The sequence below is a fragment of the Hemitrygon akajei genome, chromosome 5 (assembly GCF_048418815.1).
Source record: "Hemitrygon akajei chromosome 5, sHemAka1.3, whole genome shotgun sequence".
Lineage (NCBI taxonomy): Eukaryota > Metazoa > Chordata > Chondrichthyes > Myliobatiformes > Dasyatidae > Hemitrygon > Hemitrygon akajei.
The window spans coordinates 8,245,962-8,267,397 of NC_133128.1; the positions used below are offsets into that span (position 1 = coordinate 8,245,962).

The window sequence follows — 21,436 nt, forward strand, 5'->3', positions numbered from 1 at the left end:
TTTCTTAAAGGGTGGAGTGACATTTGTAATTTTCCAGTCCTCTGGCACCATGCCATGCCAGAATCCAATGGATTTTGAAAGATCATTTCTAATGCTGCCACAATCTTTGCCACTACCTCTTTCAGAACCTTAGTGTGCAGTTCCTCTGGTCCATGTGACTTATGTACCTTAAGGTCTTTCAGCTTTTTGAGCACTTTGTAGCTTTGACATTTGAGTGTTTCTTCATTTTTGGAATACACATGTCCTGCCTCAGTTTTCCCAGAAATGCACACCACTGCTCTGCTGACATCCCTGCCAGCAGCGCCTTCCAATTTACTTTGGTCAACTCCTCTCTCATACCACTGTAATTTCCCTTACTCCACAAAAATACTGTTACATCAGACAGTATCCTTATCAAATTTCAAGTTGAACCCAATCATATTGTGATCACTGGTTCCAAAGGGTTCTTTTATCTTAAGCTCCCTAAATGCCTCCAGTTCATTACATAACACCCTATCCAGTATAGCTGATCTCCTAGTAGACACAACAATAAACTGCTTTAAAAAACTATTTCTTAGGCATTCAACAAACTCATTCGCTTGAGATCCATTACCAACCTGATTTTCCTAATCAATCTGCATGCTAAAATCTCCCATGACTATCATTGCCCTGAGTCAGAGGACAATGAGAAAACAGAGAGCCTCATGTCATGGTGTTATGACAACAATCTTTCCCTCAATGTTACGAAAGAAAAACCCGATAAAGAACTGGTCATTGGCTTCAGGACATTGGGTGGGGGTGTGTGGTGCACATGCTCTTGTTTACATCAACAGTACTGAGTGTGTTTGTTCTCTTTCTCTCTCTGTTTAATTGATGTAGTTGTGGATTGGACTCTGTAGTTCACACTTATGATGTGTTTCTGACTGCTCCTTTTTTGTTGCTATTTTGGACAAATTCGATCAGGGCAGGTACAGAGAACAAATGACACCATACTAGATTGAACTGAGCTGACCTGACACTGAATATGCCTGGACTCTTTCAATGACTTTCAATGACTTTAGTGGTTGGTGTTTGACATTCTGTTGTTTTTGCTCTTTTTTTTTTGCTGTTTGTATGATTTATTTTTCGCACATGGGGGTTGGGGGAGGGGTCTGATCTTTTTTCTGAATGGGTTCCATGGTTTTTCTTTGTCTGTGGGAAGGAAAATGTCAGAGTTGTATACTGCATCCATACTTTGATAATAAATGTACTTTGAAACTTTGGTTTCAAGCTCCTGAGACTGAAATAACCTGTCCTTGTTCAAACATGCAAATGTTGAGGCAAACAAGTTCAGCAGCACCTCTCCTCCCTGAAAAAGCTAAAGAAATAATGGATAAGGGTACATCTGGTCCTCGGGTTGAGGTTCTAAACTGGAAAAAGACCAAATTTGAAGAAATGAGAAAGGATCTAAAAAGCCTGGATTGGGACAGGTTGTTCTCTGGCAAGGATGTCGTTGGTAAGTGGGAGGCCTTCAAAGGAGAAATTTGAGAGTGCAGAATTTGTATGTTCCTGTCCGGATTAAAGGCAAAGTGAATAAGAATAAGGAACCTTGGTTCTCTAGGGATATTGGAACTCTGATAAAGAAGAAGAGAGAGATGTATGACATGTTTAGGAAACAGGGAGCAAATAAGGTACTTGAGGAGTATAAAAAGTGCAAAAAATACAAGAAATAAATCAGGAGAGCTAAAAGAAGACATGAAGTAGCTCTGAAGCAGTCAAGGTAAAGGATAATCCAAAGAGCTTCTACTGGTATATTAAGAGCAAAAGGATAGTAAGGGGTAAAATTGGTCCTCTTGGAGATCAGAGTGGTTGGCTATGTAAGGAACCAAAAGAAATGGGGGAGATCTTAAATGGGTTTTTTGCGTCTGTATTTACTAAGGAAACTGGCACGGGTCAGTGTCAACTGTGGGGTATTCATTCACACTCAAAGATGAATCAGAGAGGAGATACAGGGGTATCAGGACTAGAACTGCCAGACTGGGTAACAGCTTCTTTCATCATGTTGTGAGAGTAATGAATACGCTGCCACCACTGAGTTCTCATCACTGGGACAGTGTACTGTTTATTGTTTACCTGCGCTGCATATTTCATAGAAACATAGGAAAAACTTACAGCACAATACAGGCCCTTTGTGCTGTGCCAAACATGTCCTTACCTTAGAACTACCTAGGCTTACCCATAGCCCTCTATTTTTCTAAGCTCCATGTACCTATCCAGGAGACTTTTAAAAGACCCTATCGTTTCCACCTCCACCACCTCCGCTGGCAGCCCATTTCACACCCTCCCCACTCTCTGCGTAAAAACTTACCCCTGGCATCTCCTCTGTACATACTTCCAAGCACCTTAAAACTATGCCCTCTCATATGAGCCATTTCAGCCCTGGGAAAAAGCCCCTGACTATCCAAATGGCTTCTTTCAATGTCATAGGGATATAGATAGATAGATAGATAGATAGATAGATACTTTATTCATCCCCATGGGGAAATTCAACTTTTTTTCCAATGTCCCATACACTTGTTGTAGCAAAACTAATTACATACAATACTTAACTCAGTAAAAAAATATGATATGCATCTAAATCACCATCTCAAAAAGCATTAATAATAGCTTTTAAAAAGTTCTTAAGTCCTGGCGGTAGAATTGTAAAGCCTAATGGCATTGGGGAGTATTGACCTCTTCATCCTGTCTGAGGAGCATTGCATCGATAGTAACCTGTCACTGAAACTGCTTCTCTGTCTCTGGATGGTGCTATGTAGAGGATGTTCAGTTATCCATAATTGACCGTAGCCTACTCAGCGCCCTTCGCTCAGCTACCGATGTTAAACTCTCCAGTACTTTGCCCACGACAGAGCCCGCCTTCCTTACCAGCTTATTAAGACGTGAGGCGTCCCTCTTCTTAATGCTTCCTCCCCAACACGCCACCACAAAGAAGAGGGCGCTCTCCACAACTGACCTATAGAACATCTTCAGCATCTCACTACAGACATTGAATGACGCCAACCTTCTTAGGAAGTACATTCGACTCTGTGCCTTCCTGCACAAGGCATATGAGAAGGGATAAGTATCATTTGCAACAAGTGATTCTGTGAATGCTGGAAACCTTGAGCAAAAGACACAAAATGCTGGAGAAATGGGAATTATCAAGTCAAGTTAAGTCAAGTCAAGTCAAGTCAAGTCACTTTTTATTGTCATTTCGACCATAACTGCTGGTACAGTACACAGTGTAAACGAGACAACGTTTTTCAGGACCATGGTGTTACATGACACGGTACAAAAACTACACTGAACTACGTAAAAAATCTCAAGATTGAAAGTGTTAACGTATGAGGAGTGTATGATGGCTCTGGGCCTGCACTCACTGGAGTTTAGAAGAATGAGGGGAAATCATTGAAACCTATCAAATACCAAAATGCATAGATAGAGCAGGTGTAGAGAGGATGTTCCTTTAGGCAGGAGTGAGTCTATGACAAGAGGGCACAGACACTGAATAGAGAGATGCCCATTTAGAACAGAGATGAGGAGGACAAACCATTGGGAATACTTAAAGCAGAGATTGTTAGGTTCTTGATTAGTAAGGGTGTCAAAGGTTTAGGGGAGAAGGAAGGAGAATGGGGTTGAGAGAGATAATAAATCCTAATTTCTTTGACTTCCAGTGGCACCATTAAGAAGGCGACTCGTGTGAGCAGCTCTGATGGAAATCATCAAAATTTCTTGGTTTAGACTCCTACAGCTGAAATCCACAGCTATAGCCACGAACAGTAGAGTAGGCCACATCGTTTCAAGGCATTTAAAAAATCTACTGTTACTGAAAGTCAGTCAATGGTTGCAAGTATGGTTTCCCTTCAAGACAGCAGAAGAGAGGATGCTGCACTGGATTAAAAGTTTGTTTAAAGAGAAGAGGGTTCCGACTTCTACCGCTGTCTATTCTGCCAGCAAACATGCAATCTCTGGTATATCAAATGGAAGTCCTTAGAGCAAGATTGTTGTTGCAGAAGGATATTGAGGACCGTCGTGCTTTTTGTTTCATGGAAGCTTAGATGTCTCTCGCCATTTCAGATGCAGTGACAAAGCTTGGTGGACTCACGATTCACCGCTAAGATAGAACTGCTGAGTCTTTCAAGTGCAGAGGAGGTGGAGTATGCTTTATGGTTAACCCCTTGTGGTGCACAAACGCGGCAGTTCTGTCCCAGTCCTGCTCACTCGACCTGGAAGATCTGGAGTTCCATTTTATTTACTGTGGGAGTTTTCAGCCATCATCTTAGTAGTACTGTACATTCTACGTCAGGCCCGTATCAAACAGCTTCTAGATGAACTGTGCAATGTAATCAATGGGTATGAAACAGTGCATCCTAATGTCTCCCCTATTATTTTGGGGTGGCTTTTAACCATCATATCACTTGTGGAACCAGAGGAGCTAACACACTGGGCCACGGTAATACTACCATCAGGAACACTTATCGTGCCATCCTACAGCCACACTTTGGAAAGCCTGATCACCTGGCTGTACCTCTGCTCTCTGAGTATAGGCAGAGACTGCAGACCACAGAACCAGCAGAGAGGATATAGAAGGGAGGAGGAGGAGGAGCACTTACAGGACTGCTTTGAGATGGCGGACTGGGCAATATCCAGGGATTCATCTTTGAGTGTGAATGAATACCCCACAGTTGACACTGACTTCATCAAAACCTGTGTGGATGAGTGTGTGCCGACGAGAGTGTACCGTTCATACCCCAATCAAAAGCCGTGGATGAGCCAGGAGATTCGCGGCCTGCTGAAGTCTAGATCTGTGGCACTCAAGACCAGTGATCCAGAACTATGAGACTCCATTTTGCAGCAAATGGAGTGAGACGCATTTTTACCTTACATTCCACTGATAGATCCACTTTAAGTTTGAAGATATACTATTTTTGTTGAAGGATTTATGACTTAACTACGATGGCAGGAAGTCAATCCGGTATTGAATTGCGAAGTGGCAAGACCCTTCCCGAAACGGAACAAATAAAGAAATCAGAGGAACTTTTTAATGCTTAACATTAAGATTGATAAACTGACAGATGCTAATGGAAAGCTTGAAAAGTCCATCTCTACTGTTCAAGAATCTTTGAAGAATTTGGATTTTCAATTTCAGACTTTCAAACAGATTACTTATTGAATTGAGAGGGAACATGAATCATTCAGGCAAACTATTAATGAGCAAGAATTGAAGACGTCATCTATGGAAAAGAATATTAATGAAGTTACTTTGGAACTATCAAGAACGAAGAAAAAAACGATTGATTTAGATGGTAGAATGCGCAGGAGGAATTTACGTATATTGGGCTGAAAATACTGAAACTGGTGACTTGTTAAAGTTCTTTTCAGATATGCTATATTCACTTTTTAGTGAGATTCTTGAAGTGAACCTTGTACTCGATAGAGCTCATCGAATCCCAAGATCTAAGCCCTCAACCAAATTACGCCCACGACCACTCATACTTTGCTTGCACTATTTTACAACCAAAGAAACTATACTCCGAGAGGCAAGAAAAAAGAGTAAGCTAATCTACAACAGAAATTCGTATAGTGGAGGACTTTGCTCCTGAGATTTTTGCTGAAAGAAGGAAATACTGGGAGTTGATGGTTAAATTATATAAAAGAAAATGTTGCCCGTCACTCTGTAATTCAGAACGTCTGACTCTCAGCCACAAAAGATTAATTCTCCAGACGAAGGGTAGGAATTTATTAAAGGATTTAAATCTATGCTGAATGTAACTTGAATAAGTAATTCCGAGCTGGGAGATGTTTATAGATGCTTTAAGTCTGTTTTATGCTTTATGGATGTCCGTACAGGACTTGGCTGTTTTTTTTTGTTTGTTAATAATTAGTAGATATTTACAGTTGCTTTGAAGAAAATCTGTTCCACATTTTATATGTCCGCACAGAACCTGGTTGATTTAATTTTTTTTCTCTCGCTTGCCTTAATAATAATATAGCTTTGGGTTTTGATTATATATATATATATATTTACTTTTTTTTGTATGATTTGTAAGTTTTTTTTAAAAAACTTCAGTCATAATGTATTATTTGCTTGGATTTATTATTTTCTGAATACATGATTAATATACTTTAGATGAATTTAAGATGGCCGTCGCCAGTTACGTTTTAACTATTGTTAGACATAACATTACAACATTTGAAATTTGTTCATCTCTTTTTATGATGTCTAAAATTGGTGGGGTAAACATTTAACGTTGTTAACACAGCTGCAAAATGGAGATCAGGGTCAAGGGTCATAGGTTTAGCATGCAATCTTCCTATTGGATCACTTCTTGGGCTTTGGGGGAAAGGGGTGGGCCTATTAGAATAGTTTTTTTCTCGACTGGGCAATTCTGAGGAGTTACACTTCGTTACTTCTGGTCAAGTCAGTGCTGTTTGCTTTCTTTGGATCTAGTTTGCGTTTGCGCAATAGCTTTCTTTATAAAATTTTAAATTAAATCTTAAACATGGATGCTAATAAAATTAATATAATTTCTTGGAATTTGAACGGTATGAATCATCCTATTAAGCGTAAAAAGATTTTAAAGAAATTAACACTTCATGCGGATATTATTTTTGCGCAAGAAACTCATGTACGGAGACAGGATGAAGATTGCTTTTTTTAATTCTGGAAGGGACCTTTATATCATTCTTTATCAATAAATAAAGTTAGAGGGGTATCTATTTTTGTTAACTCTAAAATCCCTTTTGTATATTTTAATACTGTTACTGATTTGATTGGAAGATATTTAATTGTCATTGGTTTATTATGTGGTCAAAAGGTAGCTTTGGTATGTGTTAATGCACCTAATTTAGACAGTCCTGAAATTTTTAAGAATCTATTTTCCACACTCCCGAATCTAAATGAATATAAGTTGATTATGGGCGGTGACTTAAACTGTTGTCTTAACCCAGCAATTGACAGGTCATCAACCAATCCGTTGCTTCCTAATAAAGCGGCGACTTATATTAATTCCTTTCTATTAGAATATGGCTTGGTTGATATCTGGAGATATAAACACCATAATGACAAAGATTTTTCTTTTTTTCACACGTTCATCATAAATATTCAAGAATTGATTATTTTTTTCTAGATACACGATTGTTGTATTCCATTACCGATTGTGCATATGACGTCATTGCATTGTCGGATCACGCACCTATGAAATTAACTTTGAAGCTCTCTGATAATATTTTGAAAATGTCACAGTGGAGATTGAATCCCGTATTTTTACAAGATCTAACTTTTGTTAGTTTTATCAAGGAGCAAATCTCTTTATTTATTGAACTTAATACAATTGAAGATATGTCAAAGTTGGTTATATAGGATACGATTAAATCCTTTCTTAGGGGACAGATAATTTCATATTCAGCAGGTTTAAGAAGGATAACCAAAGTGGAACTTTTAGTGATTACTAATAAAATTAGAGAGATAGATAAAGCATATTCAGTAAGACCTAGTGAAGATCTATATAAGGAAAGGGTTGAACTCCAAACGCAGCACAATCTGCTTTTGACCTTCTCCATTGAACAGCGATTTTTTAAATCCAAAAATCAATTTTATATGCATGATGATAAATCTGGTAAATTGCTGGCTGGTCAGTTGAAGGCAAATATGGTCAGAAGACTGATTTTGAAAATACATAGACCAGCTAGAACTGAAATATTAGATCCTCATGAAATTAATAAGATATTTATAGTAGTAGTAGAGCTACTAGGACTTGATGTTTCAATCCCAATGATAAAGTTGGCACTCTTGATGTTGGCATTAGGCTTGGAGTGGTGATGAGGAGGGTAGCTACGTCATCGGGGTCATCAGGTGGGCACCCTCCTTTGACATTTTGTTTCTATTCTAATCTTTATAAATCTGAATTCGCTGATAAAACTATCATTATGAATAGATTTTTGCAAAAATTAAATATACCTAAAATTTCTATTCAATACACTAGATGCACCTATTAAACAAGAGGAAATAGCTAGGGCTATATCCTCTATTCAACTAGGGAAAGCTCCAGGACCAGATGGTTATACACTGGAATTTTATAAGACCTTTACTGAAATGCTTACATCACATCTTTGTCAAACTTTCACTGATTCTATATCCTCTGGGAATATTCTGAAAACTTTTTATGAGGCATCACTTTCATTGATTCCTAAAAAAGGAAATTATCTATCTGAATGTGCCTCCTATAGACCAATTTCCTTATTGAATGTGGATTTTAAAATTCTCTCTAAGATTCTGGCTAATAGGCTTGAGAACATTTTACCTACTGTTATTTCAAATGATCAAATTGGATTTATTAAAAATAGGTATTCACATTTTAATATTTGAAGATTGTTAAATATTATTCATTCTCCCTCAGTTAAAGAATTTGAATGTATTGTTTCTCTCGATGCAGAGAAAGCTTTTGATAGGGTGGAATGGCCTGATTTGTTTCAGGTTTTGGAGAGATTTAATTTTGGTCTGGGATTTATTTCCTGGATCAAACTGATCTATCAAGCCCCGATGGCTGTGGTTATAACTAACAATCACAAATCTCCATTTTTTAGACTATATAGAGGAACTTGTCAGGGTTGTCCTCTTAGTCCTTTATTATTTAATTTGGTTTTAGAACCAAAGGGGTGGGAAGTTCAAGGGGGATATTAGAGGAAGGTTTTTTACTCAGAGAGTGTTTGGTGCGTGGAATGCGCTGCCTGAGTCAGTGGTGGAGGCAGATACACTAGTGAAGTTTAAAACACTACTAGACAGGTATATGGAGGAATTTAAGGTGGGGGGTTATATGGGAAGCAGGGTTTAAGGGTCAGCACAACATTGTGGGCCGAAGGGCCTGTAATGTGCTGTACTATTCTATGTTCTATGTAAAAACGTGCAAACTAATCAGGAAAGATACCCCCCGAGTTTCACAAAGACAGATCGTGGGGGTAGGTGGTGTAGGCAGTATCTATCATTAAGGAACCCCATCACCCAGGACAGGCCCTCTTCTCATTGCCACCATCAGGAAGGAAGTACAGGAGCTTGAAGACACACACTCAGTGCTTTAGGAACAGCTTCTTCTCCTCTGCCATCCAATTCCTGAATGGACATTGAACCCATGAACTCTACCTTACTATTTTTGTACTGCTGCCACAAAGCAACACATTTCACCACGTACCCTAGTGATAATTAATCTGATTCTGAAAGCATATCTCCCTCAATTTGAAATATTGGAAAATAGTAAGTTATGTAAACAGCGCAAGTGACCCATGTTCAATTCTCGTTGCTCTCTGGAAGGAGTCTATTCATCCTTCCCTGTGGAGCATGGGTTTCCCCGGGCACTCTGGTTTCCTCCCACAGTCCAAAGACACATTGGTTAGTAGGTTAATTGGACATTGTAAATTGTCCTATGGTTAGGCCAGGGTTAAATAGGTGGGCTGTTGTATGATGCGGCTTGTTGGGCTGGAAGGACTACATCTCTAAATAACTAGTCGCTCCAGAGGTTGAGATATTATAATCATTGCTACAACAGTCAACCAAGTACAGCGTTCACACCAAGGTGAAGCTGTAGTACAGCTGTGCTCTGTCCACACTCTTGTAAGGGTCAAAATTCTGGAGCATTACAGAGAACATTGCCTCGTGTCGCCATACCACACCATGAGTCTCTGGAAGATCCTGTGGTAAAGAAAAATCTCCAAACATGCCCTACTCCGTCAGTGTAATCAAGAGGACGTGGCCACAATCATCAAGACAGCACTTCATTGCACACCTGCAGGGTGGAGGAAATGCAGAAAACCAAAGACAACTTGGCACCATATCGTAGAGACAGAAATGTGGACCCTGAACCATACCTGGGGCACAATAGAGAAGATGGCCAAGGACAGTCAGAAATAGAGGACCTTCATCGCTGCCCTAAATGCCAGCTACATAACAGGCATTAACTAACTACAACAGTCTGTTAACATGATATATCCAGTAAGTTTCAATAAGATCCCCACTCATTCTTCTAAACTCCAGTCAGTACAGGCCCAGAGCTATCAAATGTTCCTGAGTGCCTGAATTGTTTCCTCTGGGGTTCACACCTGGGATTACATTGTTGAAGAAGTTTTGACTCACAAAGTAAAGGGAAACTTGCTGGAGGTAAGGTACTCACAGGACGACACAGAAAATCTGACGACGCATTCTGAACTTCCAACTCTGTTCCTTGCGATGCACTTATAGTCACCGGAGTAATCCGTTGTGGCGTTCAGCACTTTCAGTGTTCCAGCTGATATATCTGCAACAGGGAGAAAAACAAAGCTACTCTTTGGAATCATAACCAGAAACTGAAACTACTGAAAAGTTTGGAATAAATGAAAGATTGTGGAGGAGATGGTGTTGCCAATCCATACTGACTGGGGTCTGCAAGGGAGGAAGTCGAGGATCCATTTCTACAATGACCTATTGAGCCCAAGGTCTTGAAGCTTATTGATTAGTTTTGAGGGTATGATAGTATTGAAAGCCAAGCTGTGGTCAATGAAGAGCATCCTGATGTACGCATCTTCACTGGCCAGATGCTCCAGGGCTGAGTGAATTTAGACTGAGGAGTAGTAGTTTGTTGCGGGAAAATAGTGTTGAATGCCAAACTGAAATCCAGAAACAGCCATGGCCATGCTCTCTTCTCACTGCCACCATCAGCAAAAAGGTACAGGAGCCTCAAGACCAGCACGACGAGGCTCAGGAATAGTTATTACTTCTCAGCCATCAGGCTCTTTTTTTTATCTTAAAAATTTTTTTTTATTGAGTTTTCAAATGATTACAGAAAGAAAAAAAATTATCTACCCTTCCCCCTTCCCCTTAACCCCTCCCCCCTATCATCCCTATAGAAGAAAAAGAAAAAGAAGAAAAAAGTAAGAAAGAAAGAAAGAATGCTTGAATGCTCGGCATGGACTAGGAGGGCCGGAATGGCCTGTTTCCATGCTGTGATTGTTATATGGTTATATTGGAAGATCCAGGGAGTTCATAATAACTTTAGTATATATATTTGTTTATTTCCCCAAATAACCAATTATTTTATCTTCGGAGCACCAATATATTTAATCCTGTCTTTTGTAAATAAGGGCGCCAAATTTTCAAAAATGTTTCATATTTATCTCTTAAATTATAAGTAAGTTTTTCAATATAATTTTTTACATCAATTATATATTACACCACAAAAAATAAATTTAACCCAAATTTATCTGATCAGTGTTTCCGATGTAACCAAGAAATTGGTACTTTTTTACATTCTACTTGGTCTTGTTCTAAAATTCAACCTTTTTGGACAAATTTAAGAGTTTTACTGGAACAAATTATTGGAACACAACTTCCACATAACCCAATATTATTTTTATTAGGCGATATTGAAGGGATAAAACCGAACCCAAATTGAATAAATATCAGAAAGAATTCATAAAAATTGCACTGGCAGTAGCCAAAAAGGCTATTGCAGTTACTTGGAAATCGGATTCACACTGAAGTATAGATCGCTGGAAGAATGAAATTTCCAGCCATCAGGCTCTTGAACCAGTGGGGATAACTTCATTCAACTTCACTCAACCCATCAATGAACTGTTTCCACAACAACCTATGGACTCACTTTCAAGGACTCTTCATCTCATATTCTCGATATTTATTGCTATTTATTTATTTATTTATTTGTTTGTTTGTTTGTTTATTTATTTTTCTCTTTCCATTTGTATTTATACAATTTGTTGCCTTTTACACATTGTTTGTTGTCTGCCCTGTTGGGCGGTCTTTTATTGAATCTATTGTGTTTCTTGTATTTACTGTGAATGTCCAGAAGAAAACAAATCTCAGGGTTGTAGATGATGACACATATGTATTGTAAAAACAAATTTACTTTGAACTGAACTTTGCTTTCCCTTGTTCCACCTCAATGCACTATTGTAATGAAATTTTCTGTATGGATGGCATGCAAATGAGTTTTTCTGTACATGGGACAATATTGAACCAATTTAGACAAATCAGAGGAGCAGAATGAGGCCATTTGACCCATTGCCAATTTATCAATTCACAGATGATGAGGAAATTTCGGCTTATTTAACAGCAGATGTCAATCAATGAGCCGATTATTATTATAAGAGCCGAATAAAAACCCAACAAGCAATCCTGAATAAAGTGCTAACATCTCCCCAAGATCCATAAATTCCACAAATCCGAAGCAAGAGCAGAATAACAAACTACAGATAATAAACACGAGAGATTCTGCAGATGCTGGAAACCCAGAGAAACACACACAAAATTCTGGAGGTCTCAGCAGGTCAGGCAGCATCTATGGAGAGGAATAAAGAGATGACATTTCAGCCTGAGACTGATTATCAGATCTGCAGATTGCAGATGAATGAGTGTGCTTTTTGAGATGCTGCCCATTATTACAGTTCGATCCCAGGTAATTGATGCTGTTATTTATTACACGTACAGTACCTGTATCATGGTGCTCAAATGAACAGACAAAGATGGTTTCTGTAAAGTTCTGACAAAGGGTCTTGGATCTCATTGCTACCATCAGGGAGGAGGTACAGGAGCCTGAAGACCCACACTCAATGTTTTAGGAACAGCTTTATTGCCTCTGCCTTCAGATTTCTGAATGGACAATGAATCCATAAACACTACCTCACCACTTTTTTCTCTCTTTTTGCTCTACTTATTTAATTTAACTTAATTAAATAACACCTCTTACTGTAATTTAGTGTTTTATTATTATGTATTGCAATGCACTGGTTCTGCATAACAACAAATTTCATGACATATGCCAATGTTATTATACCTGGTTCTGATGTAATACATTAACTTTTGTTTCTCTTTCCACAGGTGTTGCCTGACCTGCTGAGTTCCTCCAGCATTTTGTGTGTGTTGCTCCAGATTTTCAGCATCTGCGGTCTCTCGTGTCTTCAAGTACATCTCAATCTCTGACTTAAATATACCCAATGGCTTTGGCCTCCACAACCATCTATGGTAATAAACCCTCCAGATTCACCATCATCTGGCCGGAGAAATTCATCTCATCTTTAAACAGTCACCCTGTTATCCTGTGGCTGTGCCCTTGGACCCCAGTATCTCCTTTTAACTACCTATTGATGATTCTCTTTCCAGCACACATGAAGGGATTTGTGTGTGTTGCTAAAGATTTAGATGGGAGTTGACAGTATATTGACTGACAGGTTGTTTCCTTTCATGAGATCATCCATGTCTAAAAGTTGAAAGGTCAGAGAAAATTTATTATCAAAAGACATATGTCACCATATACAACCCCAAGGTTCATTTTCTTACACACACACACAAGGAAATCAATGAAATACTGCACACAAGACGGACAGGCGTTCAATGTGCAAAGACAACAAATTGTGCAAATACAAAAATAAATTAATAAATAAGCAGTCCAGAACATGAGATGTACCACATCAGATTTGATTGCAAGAGTGTGACGTGTGTGCTTGTTTCTTATCGATCACAAGGTGAACCGATTGGACCTCCGACATGCAGGAGGAGCCCTCTTTTGGGTGTGGGCTTTCAAGCGTGCATGTTTTTCGTTTGGGGAGTTTGGTTTGTGGCTCCCTCTCTTTGTTGTAGTTCTTCCCCTGCACATACAATACAGAACAATCTAGAACTAGGGTAACTCTTTCAGAATAAGATTTTGACTATTTAGGATCCTAGAGTGATTACACCTTGTTTCTCCATGATGCTGTCTGAATTACTGGGTTCTACAATCTTCATTTAGAGCATAGTTACCTGCGACTGCTGTGGAAGGGAGAAGGTGCATCGATCCTTGTTTGGTCCAGATGTATGTGATGGGAGGGGTGCCCTCGCTTGAACATTTCAGGACTGCATCCTTTCCAACCTCCTGGCTCCCGTCCACAAAACATGTTGGAGGCGATGGCTTCACTGGTAAAAAGAAGACAATAACCAGATACAGTCAGGCTGCCGAGAGGATTGATTAACTATTGACCCATTCAAGCTTACCGCACACTCCAGCCTTGCTCAGATCAAGAAGCGTGGAAAAATTGTGGGAAATTCAGGCAATGTATGGAAGCATTTAAGGGAGAGTTGGATAAACGCTTAAGAGAGTGGACAAGGTACGTTTGGGATGAGGGCAGTTGTTCAGTTCAACCGAGCATTTAAAGATTTTAGCTACCTACCATACCTATTATTTAATATACCTCCATCAGGTCACTGCTCAGCCTCCTTCACTCCAGGGAAAACAAACCAATTGCTCCCCATAACTATAGGTCCTCCACCCCAAACAACACCCTGGTGAATCTCCTCTGTACATCCTCAAGAGAAACAACATCATTCCTCAAGCAACCAGAACTGGGAACATTATTTTTAAGTGAGGTCCAACCAGTGTTTTGTCATAACCCAACTCTATACCCCGAGCTATGAAGGCAACATAATGCAGGCCCCACCATATCATCCCAACAGTAATACCACTGTCCATTTTGATGGGAAGTCCTTCTTTTTCGTTGGTTGCAGCTTGAGAGATTGCCAGGGATTGCCCTGTGAAGACTATCGACGTCACTGATTCAGTAGCTCCTGTTCAAATTTCACTCACTGGGTGTTAATGCATGTGGGATGGGTCCTGAGGTTCCTGTACCTTCTTCCTGATGGCAGCAGTGAGAAGAGAGCACACCCTGGATGGTGGGTGTCTCTGGCAGACCATTCCAGACATCCACCACGCTCTGTGTAAAGATCCTGTGCCAGACATCTTTTCCCCTCTTACCTTAAATGTATGCCTTCAAGTATTTGGCCTTTCTACCCTGGGAGACATGGGTGGTGGGGTGAAGACATGTCTCTACCAAAGGAGGTGTAAGGCAGTCCACCCCTCTGCTCGCCTGCAGATCACCCTTGGGCAGGGTGTAGCATCTGCTCACCCGCCCCCCCCCCCCCCTCGATCAGGGTCACATGAAGCCATGGGAGCAGGTGGTGGATGGTCGTATGAGCAGCTGGTGCATATCACAAGTTCTGGTTATGCGACTACTGACGTCAGGCAGACAATCTCTGGAGAGTACTGATAATGACTGACGTCGCCTGTCTTGTAAAGGCACTGCCCGGAAGAAGGCAATAGCAAACTACTTGTGTAGAAAAATTTACCAAGGTCAATCATGGTCTTGACACCATGATCATCCATATCATATGACATGGCACATAACGATAATGAATCATTATGTAGTGAATCTGTGGAATTTGTTACCACAGGCAGCTGTGGAGGCCAAGTCATTACATATATTTAAAGCAGAGGTTGAAAGATTCCTGATTAGTCAAGGAATGAAGGAAAACGGGGAGAAGACAGGAGATCAGCCATGATGAAATGATGGAGCAGACTCGATGGGCCAAATGGCGTAATTCTTCTCCTGCATCTTATGATCCTATGGTGATGAGCCTGGGAGAAATGCTGTCGTAATTTTGTAAACCTCCATCAGATGTCACCTCAGCCTCTAAGGCTCAAGCCTTGTTGTAACGAGCTGATATTTCCTGTAGTGGTCCTTGTCGATGGTAAAGAGTGTGGTCGCTGTGCAATGATGGAGGATGGAGTACCAATGGGGATGGAGTTATGCAGCACATTAGTGCAGTGGTTAGTACAATGCTTTACAGTGACAGCAACTGGGCTTGGATTCTTGCCGTTGTTTAAAAGGGGTTTGTACATTTTCACAGTGACCATCTGGGTTTTCTCCAGCTGCTGCGTTTCCTCCCACGTTCTGAAGACGTACAGATCAGGGTGAGTAAGCTGTAGGCTTGCTACGGTGGCAGCAGAAATGTGGCAACACTTTGAGCTGCCTCACCACATCCTTGTAAATTATCCCTTTCACTGTATCTTTCAATGTAGAGCTAATCTTTAACCAAGCAAGAAAAATACCTCTGACATCCGCCCTATTCTCTCCTCCAATCACCCCCTGCCTTCAATTTATTCTGCTCAATCTGTTAGAAAAATAGTCTGAACACGTCTGCGAACAGAATAGTTTGTAAGTGCATATCAGCATCAGAATCAAAATCTGAATCCAGCTTAATATCACTGGTATATTTGTATGAAAATTGTTGTTTTGCTGCAGCTGTACAGTGCAATACATTTTTTTAAAACTATAAACTACAATAAGAAATATATAAATTAAATTAAATTATCATCATCATGTACCATGTCATATGGTAAGGGCAATCATGGTCTCATGACCATGATTGTTCTTGGAAAATTTTTCTGCTGAAGTGGTTTGCCATTGCCTTCTTCTGGGGCCGTGTCTTTACAAGTCGGGTGACCCCAGCCATGATCAATACTCTGCAGAGATTGTTTGCCTGCTGTCAATGATCACATAACCAGGACTTGTGATATCTACCAGATGCTCATACGGCCTTTCACCACCTGCTCCTGTGGCTTCACGTGACCCTGAATGGGGTGCTAAGCTGGTGCTACATTTTGCCCAAGGGTGACCTGCAGGCTAACAGAGAGAAGGAGTGCCTTACACCTCCTTTGGTAGAGATGTTATCTCTGCCCCACCACCCAAAAATTTAATCAGCGCAAAAGGAGAGCAAAAAATGGCGAGGTAGTGTACATGGTTCTTTGTCCATTCAGAAATCTGATGACAGATGGGAGGAAGCCGTTCCTGAATTGTTGAGTGTGTGCCTTCAGGCTCCTGTACCTTTTCCTTGGTGGTAGCAATGAGAAGAGGGCATGTCCTGGGTGATGGAGGTCTTTAATGATAGATCCCTCCTTTTTGAGGCATCACCTTTTGAAGATGTCCTCAATGATGGGGTGCTGGCTGGGACCTCAATCATAATCTCACAATCAACAGATAATTAAAATGGTATTCACTCACAGGACATGGGCACCATAATTGAATAGGGGCAAGGGTTACTCCTCTCGCCTGCCCAGCCATTCAGCATCAACTTCCAATCGTAGACTCGTACAGCATGGAAACAGGCACTTCAGCCTAACTGGTTCTCTCTATGATTCCCATCAAAACTCATCCCATTTGTCCATGTTTGGCCCATGTCCTTTGGAATATTTCTAATCATTCCTCTCCATTGATGCTGCCTGACCTGCTGAGTTCTCCCAGCATTTTCTTGTTTGTTCCTCTGGATCTTCAGCATCTCAGAATTTCTCCTGCTTACAACCTCTGTACCTTTCCAGCTCTCTCTTAAACGTTATGTCCCTGCCTCAATTGTATCTTCTGGCAGCTCGTTTCAGATACTGATAACTCTCTGGATGAAAAAGTTCCCTATTAAATATTTTTCTTCTTACCCTAAGTTTAATTTCCTCTAGAGCAGGGATTCCCAGCCTGTGACCCACAGACTCCTTGGTTAATGGTGGTGGTCCATGGCATAAAAAGGTTTGGAATCCCCTGATCTAGAGTCTCAAGAGCCATGGAGTAACCAAGTATGGCAACGGGCCCTTTCTCCCAATTGGTCCATGTCAACCACAGCACCCTCCCAGCAATTCCCAGAAGCCTGGATTCAACCCATAACCCACCAACCCTATCCCTGGCAAGTACCTAGCTAAATACCTTCGTAATGTTGCAATTGTACGCTCTCCAACCACTTCCTCTGGCAACTCATTCCAGGAGTTAACTACGTTCCATGGAAAGACATTTCCTCCCAGTTCTTGTTTGGCTCTCTCTCCTTTTACCTTGCATTCGTGCCCTCTACAACACACACAAAGTGCTGAAGGAACTTAACAGGTCAGGTAGCATCTGCCTGATGCTGATCAAATACTGCCTGACTTGCTGAGTTCCTCCAGCATTTTGTTTGTGTTGCTCTGGATTTCCAGCATTTGCACAAGTCAAGTCAACTTTTATTGTCATTTCGACCATAACTGCTGGAACAGTGCATAGTAAAAATGAGAACGTTTTTCAGGACCATGGTTTACATGACACAGTACAATCTTGTGTTTATGATCTGTGCCCTCTAGTTTCAGACTCCTCTGTCTTGGGGAAAAGACGATGACTATCCACTCTGTCCAAAAACCCTTCATGATTTTACAAACCTCTCATCCTCTAATGCTCTAAAGGATTAATGATCCGGTGTGGACAACTCCGGCCAACTCATAGAAACATAGAAAATAGGTGCAGGAGTAGGTCATTCGGCCCTTCGAGCCTGCACCATCATTCAGTATGATCATGGCTGATCATCCAACTCAGAACCCGGTACCTGCTTTCTCTCCATACCCCCTGGTCCCTTCAGCCACAAGGGCAGTATTTAACTTCCTGCGTTAACTCCATGTAACGCAGGCCCTCTAGTCCAGGAAGAATCCTTTGTTAACCTCTTCCTCATCTTCTCCGGCTTGTCCAGCTGGAACAGGCCCATAGCCTCAACCTCAGCTCATCACAATGAGCTATGATGGAATGACGAAGTAGATACGATGGGCCAAATGGCCTAATTCTGCTCTTATGTCACCTGGTCTTATGGACTTTCAAAGATTTGCCTACTTACTCTTTAAATTTTAAAAACATAACTAGAGGGAATGCGAGTTTAAGGCATGAGTGCTTGGGGGATCAGAGGGTTAAAAGATGTGCTGGACAATCTTGGGTTGTTTCCTCTAGGATGGCGGAGGCTGAGAGGAGATCTGATCGAGATTTTTAAAATTATGAGAAGAATAGATAGCGCAGAGAAGGAGTATCTTTTCCCCAGGATTTTAATGTTTAAAACCAGAGGGTATTCATGTATGCTATTTAATGTCTAAAACCAGACAGCATGCATTGAAGATGAGAGGGGGTAATTTTGAAGGAGATGTGCGGGGGCAGGTTTATTTACACAGAGTGGTGGGTGCCTGGAGTGTGCTGGCTGGGGTGGTGATTGAATAGAGACTTATAAGAGATGTTTTGATAGGCACATGAATGTGAGGAAAATGGAAGAACGTGGACATAGTGTGGGCAGAAGGGATTGGTTTCGTTGGCCATTTGATTACTAAGTTAAGTGGTTTGGCACAGCATTGTGGGCCAAAAGGCCTGTTCTAGTGCTGTACTCCTTATCAGCCATGGATATTGTCACTTGCCACTATCTCATCATCTCTTCAGCTCTTTCTGAATCATTCTGTATCTGGGATTCTAAATCACTTCCCTGTTTTTAAGTGCCGTTTCTACCATGGATGCAGGGATCAACCACAAAGCAGCACCAGAAGGTGGCTTACTTACTTGAAACTTCTAGCCTCACTGGCTTGGTCTTCGAACCGGGAGACTTCTTCACCTTGCAGTGGTACATTCCGGAATCGCTGGACCTTAGCCGTGTGATGTTGATGGACGCGTCGCCGTTTTTGGGATCTGGTGAACTGAAGTGCACGCGGCCTTTCATGTCCTCAACGCGGGTCTCATAGGCCCTGTCTCCAGAATAGTCAATGATCTTTTCCAATAAATAGGTACAAGAACATAAAGGATCAGTTAGAAAGATAAGATTTTTTCTAAATTTGCAAATAATTTAGTCACAAAGTAATAGTGTATGAATTTGAGGCTCCAGCTTTTTGGATCTTTAGTGAGCACCTATATTAGTTAGCAACTATTAAAAGGGGCAGTATGGTAAAGTAGTGGTTAGTGCATCACTTGACGGCAACTGCAGGAAGATTGGGTTTCCAATTCCTGCTGCTGTCTGTAGGCTTCTGTATGTTCTCCCTGGGTGTTTCAGTTTCCTCCCACGTCCCAAAGATGTACAAGTTGGGGTTGTTGAGCTATGGGTGTGCTATGCTGGCGCTGGAAGCATGGTGAGACACTTGTGGGCATTTCTCTGTACGTGTTGGTGAACATCTAACAAATAAAGATCATCTTCACAGGGCACCCTTGGCTATCTCTCCAGTCATGACTTAGACAGAAGACTTTAGCAAAGCAGACAGTGATATTCATGGCCAAGCAGTTGGATGAGATAGTGACGAAAGCAGACGTGCCATCACAGGTTGGACACAGTAGGTAAGAGTTAGGCTGATAAACCGTAATTTTTAAAAAAAACATTAGTTAGACCACACAGGAGAGTATGTGTGCTGTTCCGATCATTACACTAGAAGAATAGGGTCGTTCTTCAGGAAGTGCGGAGGAGAGTCACCAGGATTTTGCCTGGAGTGGAGGTCTTACAGGGAGAGAGATTGAAAAGGCTAGGCTTGTTTATCCAGGAGTGAAATAGGATGTGAGGTAACCTGATAAAGTATAAAAGATAATACAGGCATCGGTAAGATAGATAGTTGGAATCTTTTTCCCACCAGTTGTGGTATCAAGAATATGAGGAATAGGTTTTCTAGGGGATCTGAAGAGTAAAGCTTCTTTACACATAGAACGGTTGCTATTTGGAGAGGATGTGAGGGCATCAGATCTATGTTTATGACATATTTGCACACTTAAATAGCAAACCATAGAAGGATGCAGACCTTATGCAGGCAAGTAGAATTAGAGTCCATGCATAAAGTGATCAGCCCTGACAAGATGGGCTGAAGGGCCTGTTTCTGAGCTGGATGACTATGTATTCTCTCTTAAAGTTAGCCCGTCGCTATTATCCTTACGAGGTGGGGGGGGGGCAGAAAAAAAGGGGTGGGATAGTGCGGGATTTTGAGAGAGATAAAGAAAGCGAGAGAGATGAAGAGATCTAGAGAGATGTGGGAAGAAGGAGAAAAAGAGGGCGTAGCGTTTTTTGTAACATTATTACAGTGCCAGTGACCCTGGCTCAGTTCCTCTGCTGTCTGTAAGGAATCTGTACATTCTCCGTGACTGCATGGGTTTCCTCTGGGTGGTCTGGTTTCTCCCATATTCCAAAGCTGTACGGGCTAATAGGTTAATTAGTCACATGGGTATAACTGGACAGCACGGGCTCAACGGGTTGGAAGGGTCTCTAGTAAATATAAACAGAAAGGTTTAGGGGGAGGGGTTCAGATGGGAAGCATAGAAAGATAGAAAGGAGAGTGGGCAGAGAATCTGTCAAGGGGTGACAGAAGGACAGCATGAATGCATGGAGAGAAGGAGAGTGTTCAATGGAGTATGTAAATAAATAACTCAGCTCAGCCAATAGAAATCTGTTCATTTGGGAAATAAACTTGGGGGGCACTACATCCTACACATCACCTAAAGATAACTAACCAATTCATTCATCAACTTGTTCAAGTTAAGCAGCATGCTTGATACATACAATGATCGGGGAAGACGTTGGATCAGGGGGTGTCCGCGACCATTCGATGTCCAATGGACCAATGTCAGTACTGTCCACTGTGAAGCGGCAATCCAACCTTATACTGTCACCAACAGCTTTCTCCTCGGGTGCTGGACCAGGGAGGATCTGTAAGCAGTGGGTCCATCCTACACGAACAAGAATAGTGTAGTCAGGGAGCTGTGCATTCATAGAATAATTTGACTAGTTGTATCATGGTCTAATATGGAGCCATCAATGCGTTTGACAGGAAAATGCACAAAAAGTGGTAGACACAGTCCAGTCCAT

The 21,436-nt window shown here is 41.1% G+C and overlaps 1 protein-coding gene across 2 annotated transcripts in view; it reads right to left on the reverse strand.

Annotated features, from left to right (window-relative positions):
* cxadr (CXADR Ig-like cell adhesion molecule) overlaps positions 1-21,436 on the reverse strand; it is a 100,207-nt gene that overhangs the window by 37,587 nt on the left and 41,184 nt on the right. For both annotated transcript variants that reach the window (XM_073044799.1, XM_073044798.1), the window contains exons 2-5: positions 21,131-21,297; positions 19,165-19,369; positions 13,778-13,930; positions 10,161-10,283 (exon numbers count right to left, since the gene is read on the reverse strand). In XM_073044799.1, the coding sequence (XP_072900900.1) occupies positions 10,161-10,283; positions 13,778-13,930; positions 19,165-19,369; positions 21,131-21,297 (648 nt within the window). The remainder of the gene's footprint in view (positions 1-10,160; positions 10,284-13,777; positions 13,931-19,164; positions 19,370-21,130; positions 21,298-21,436) is intronic.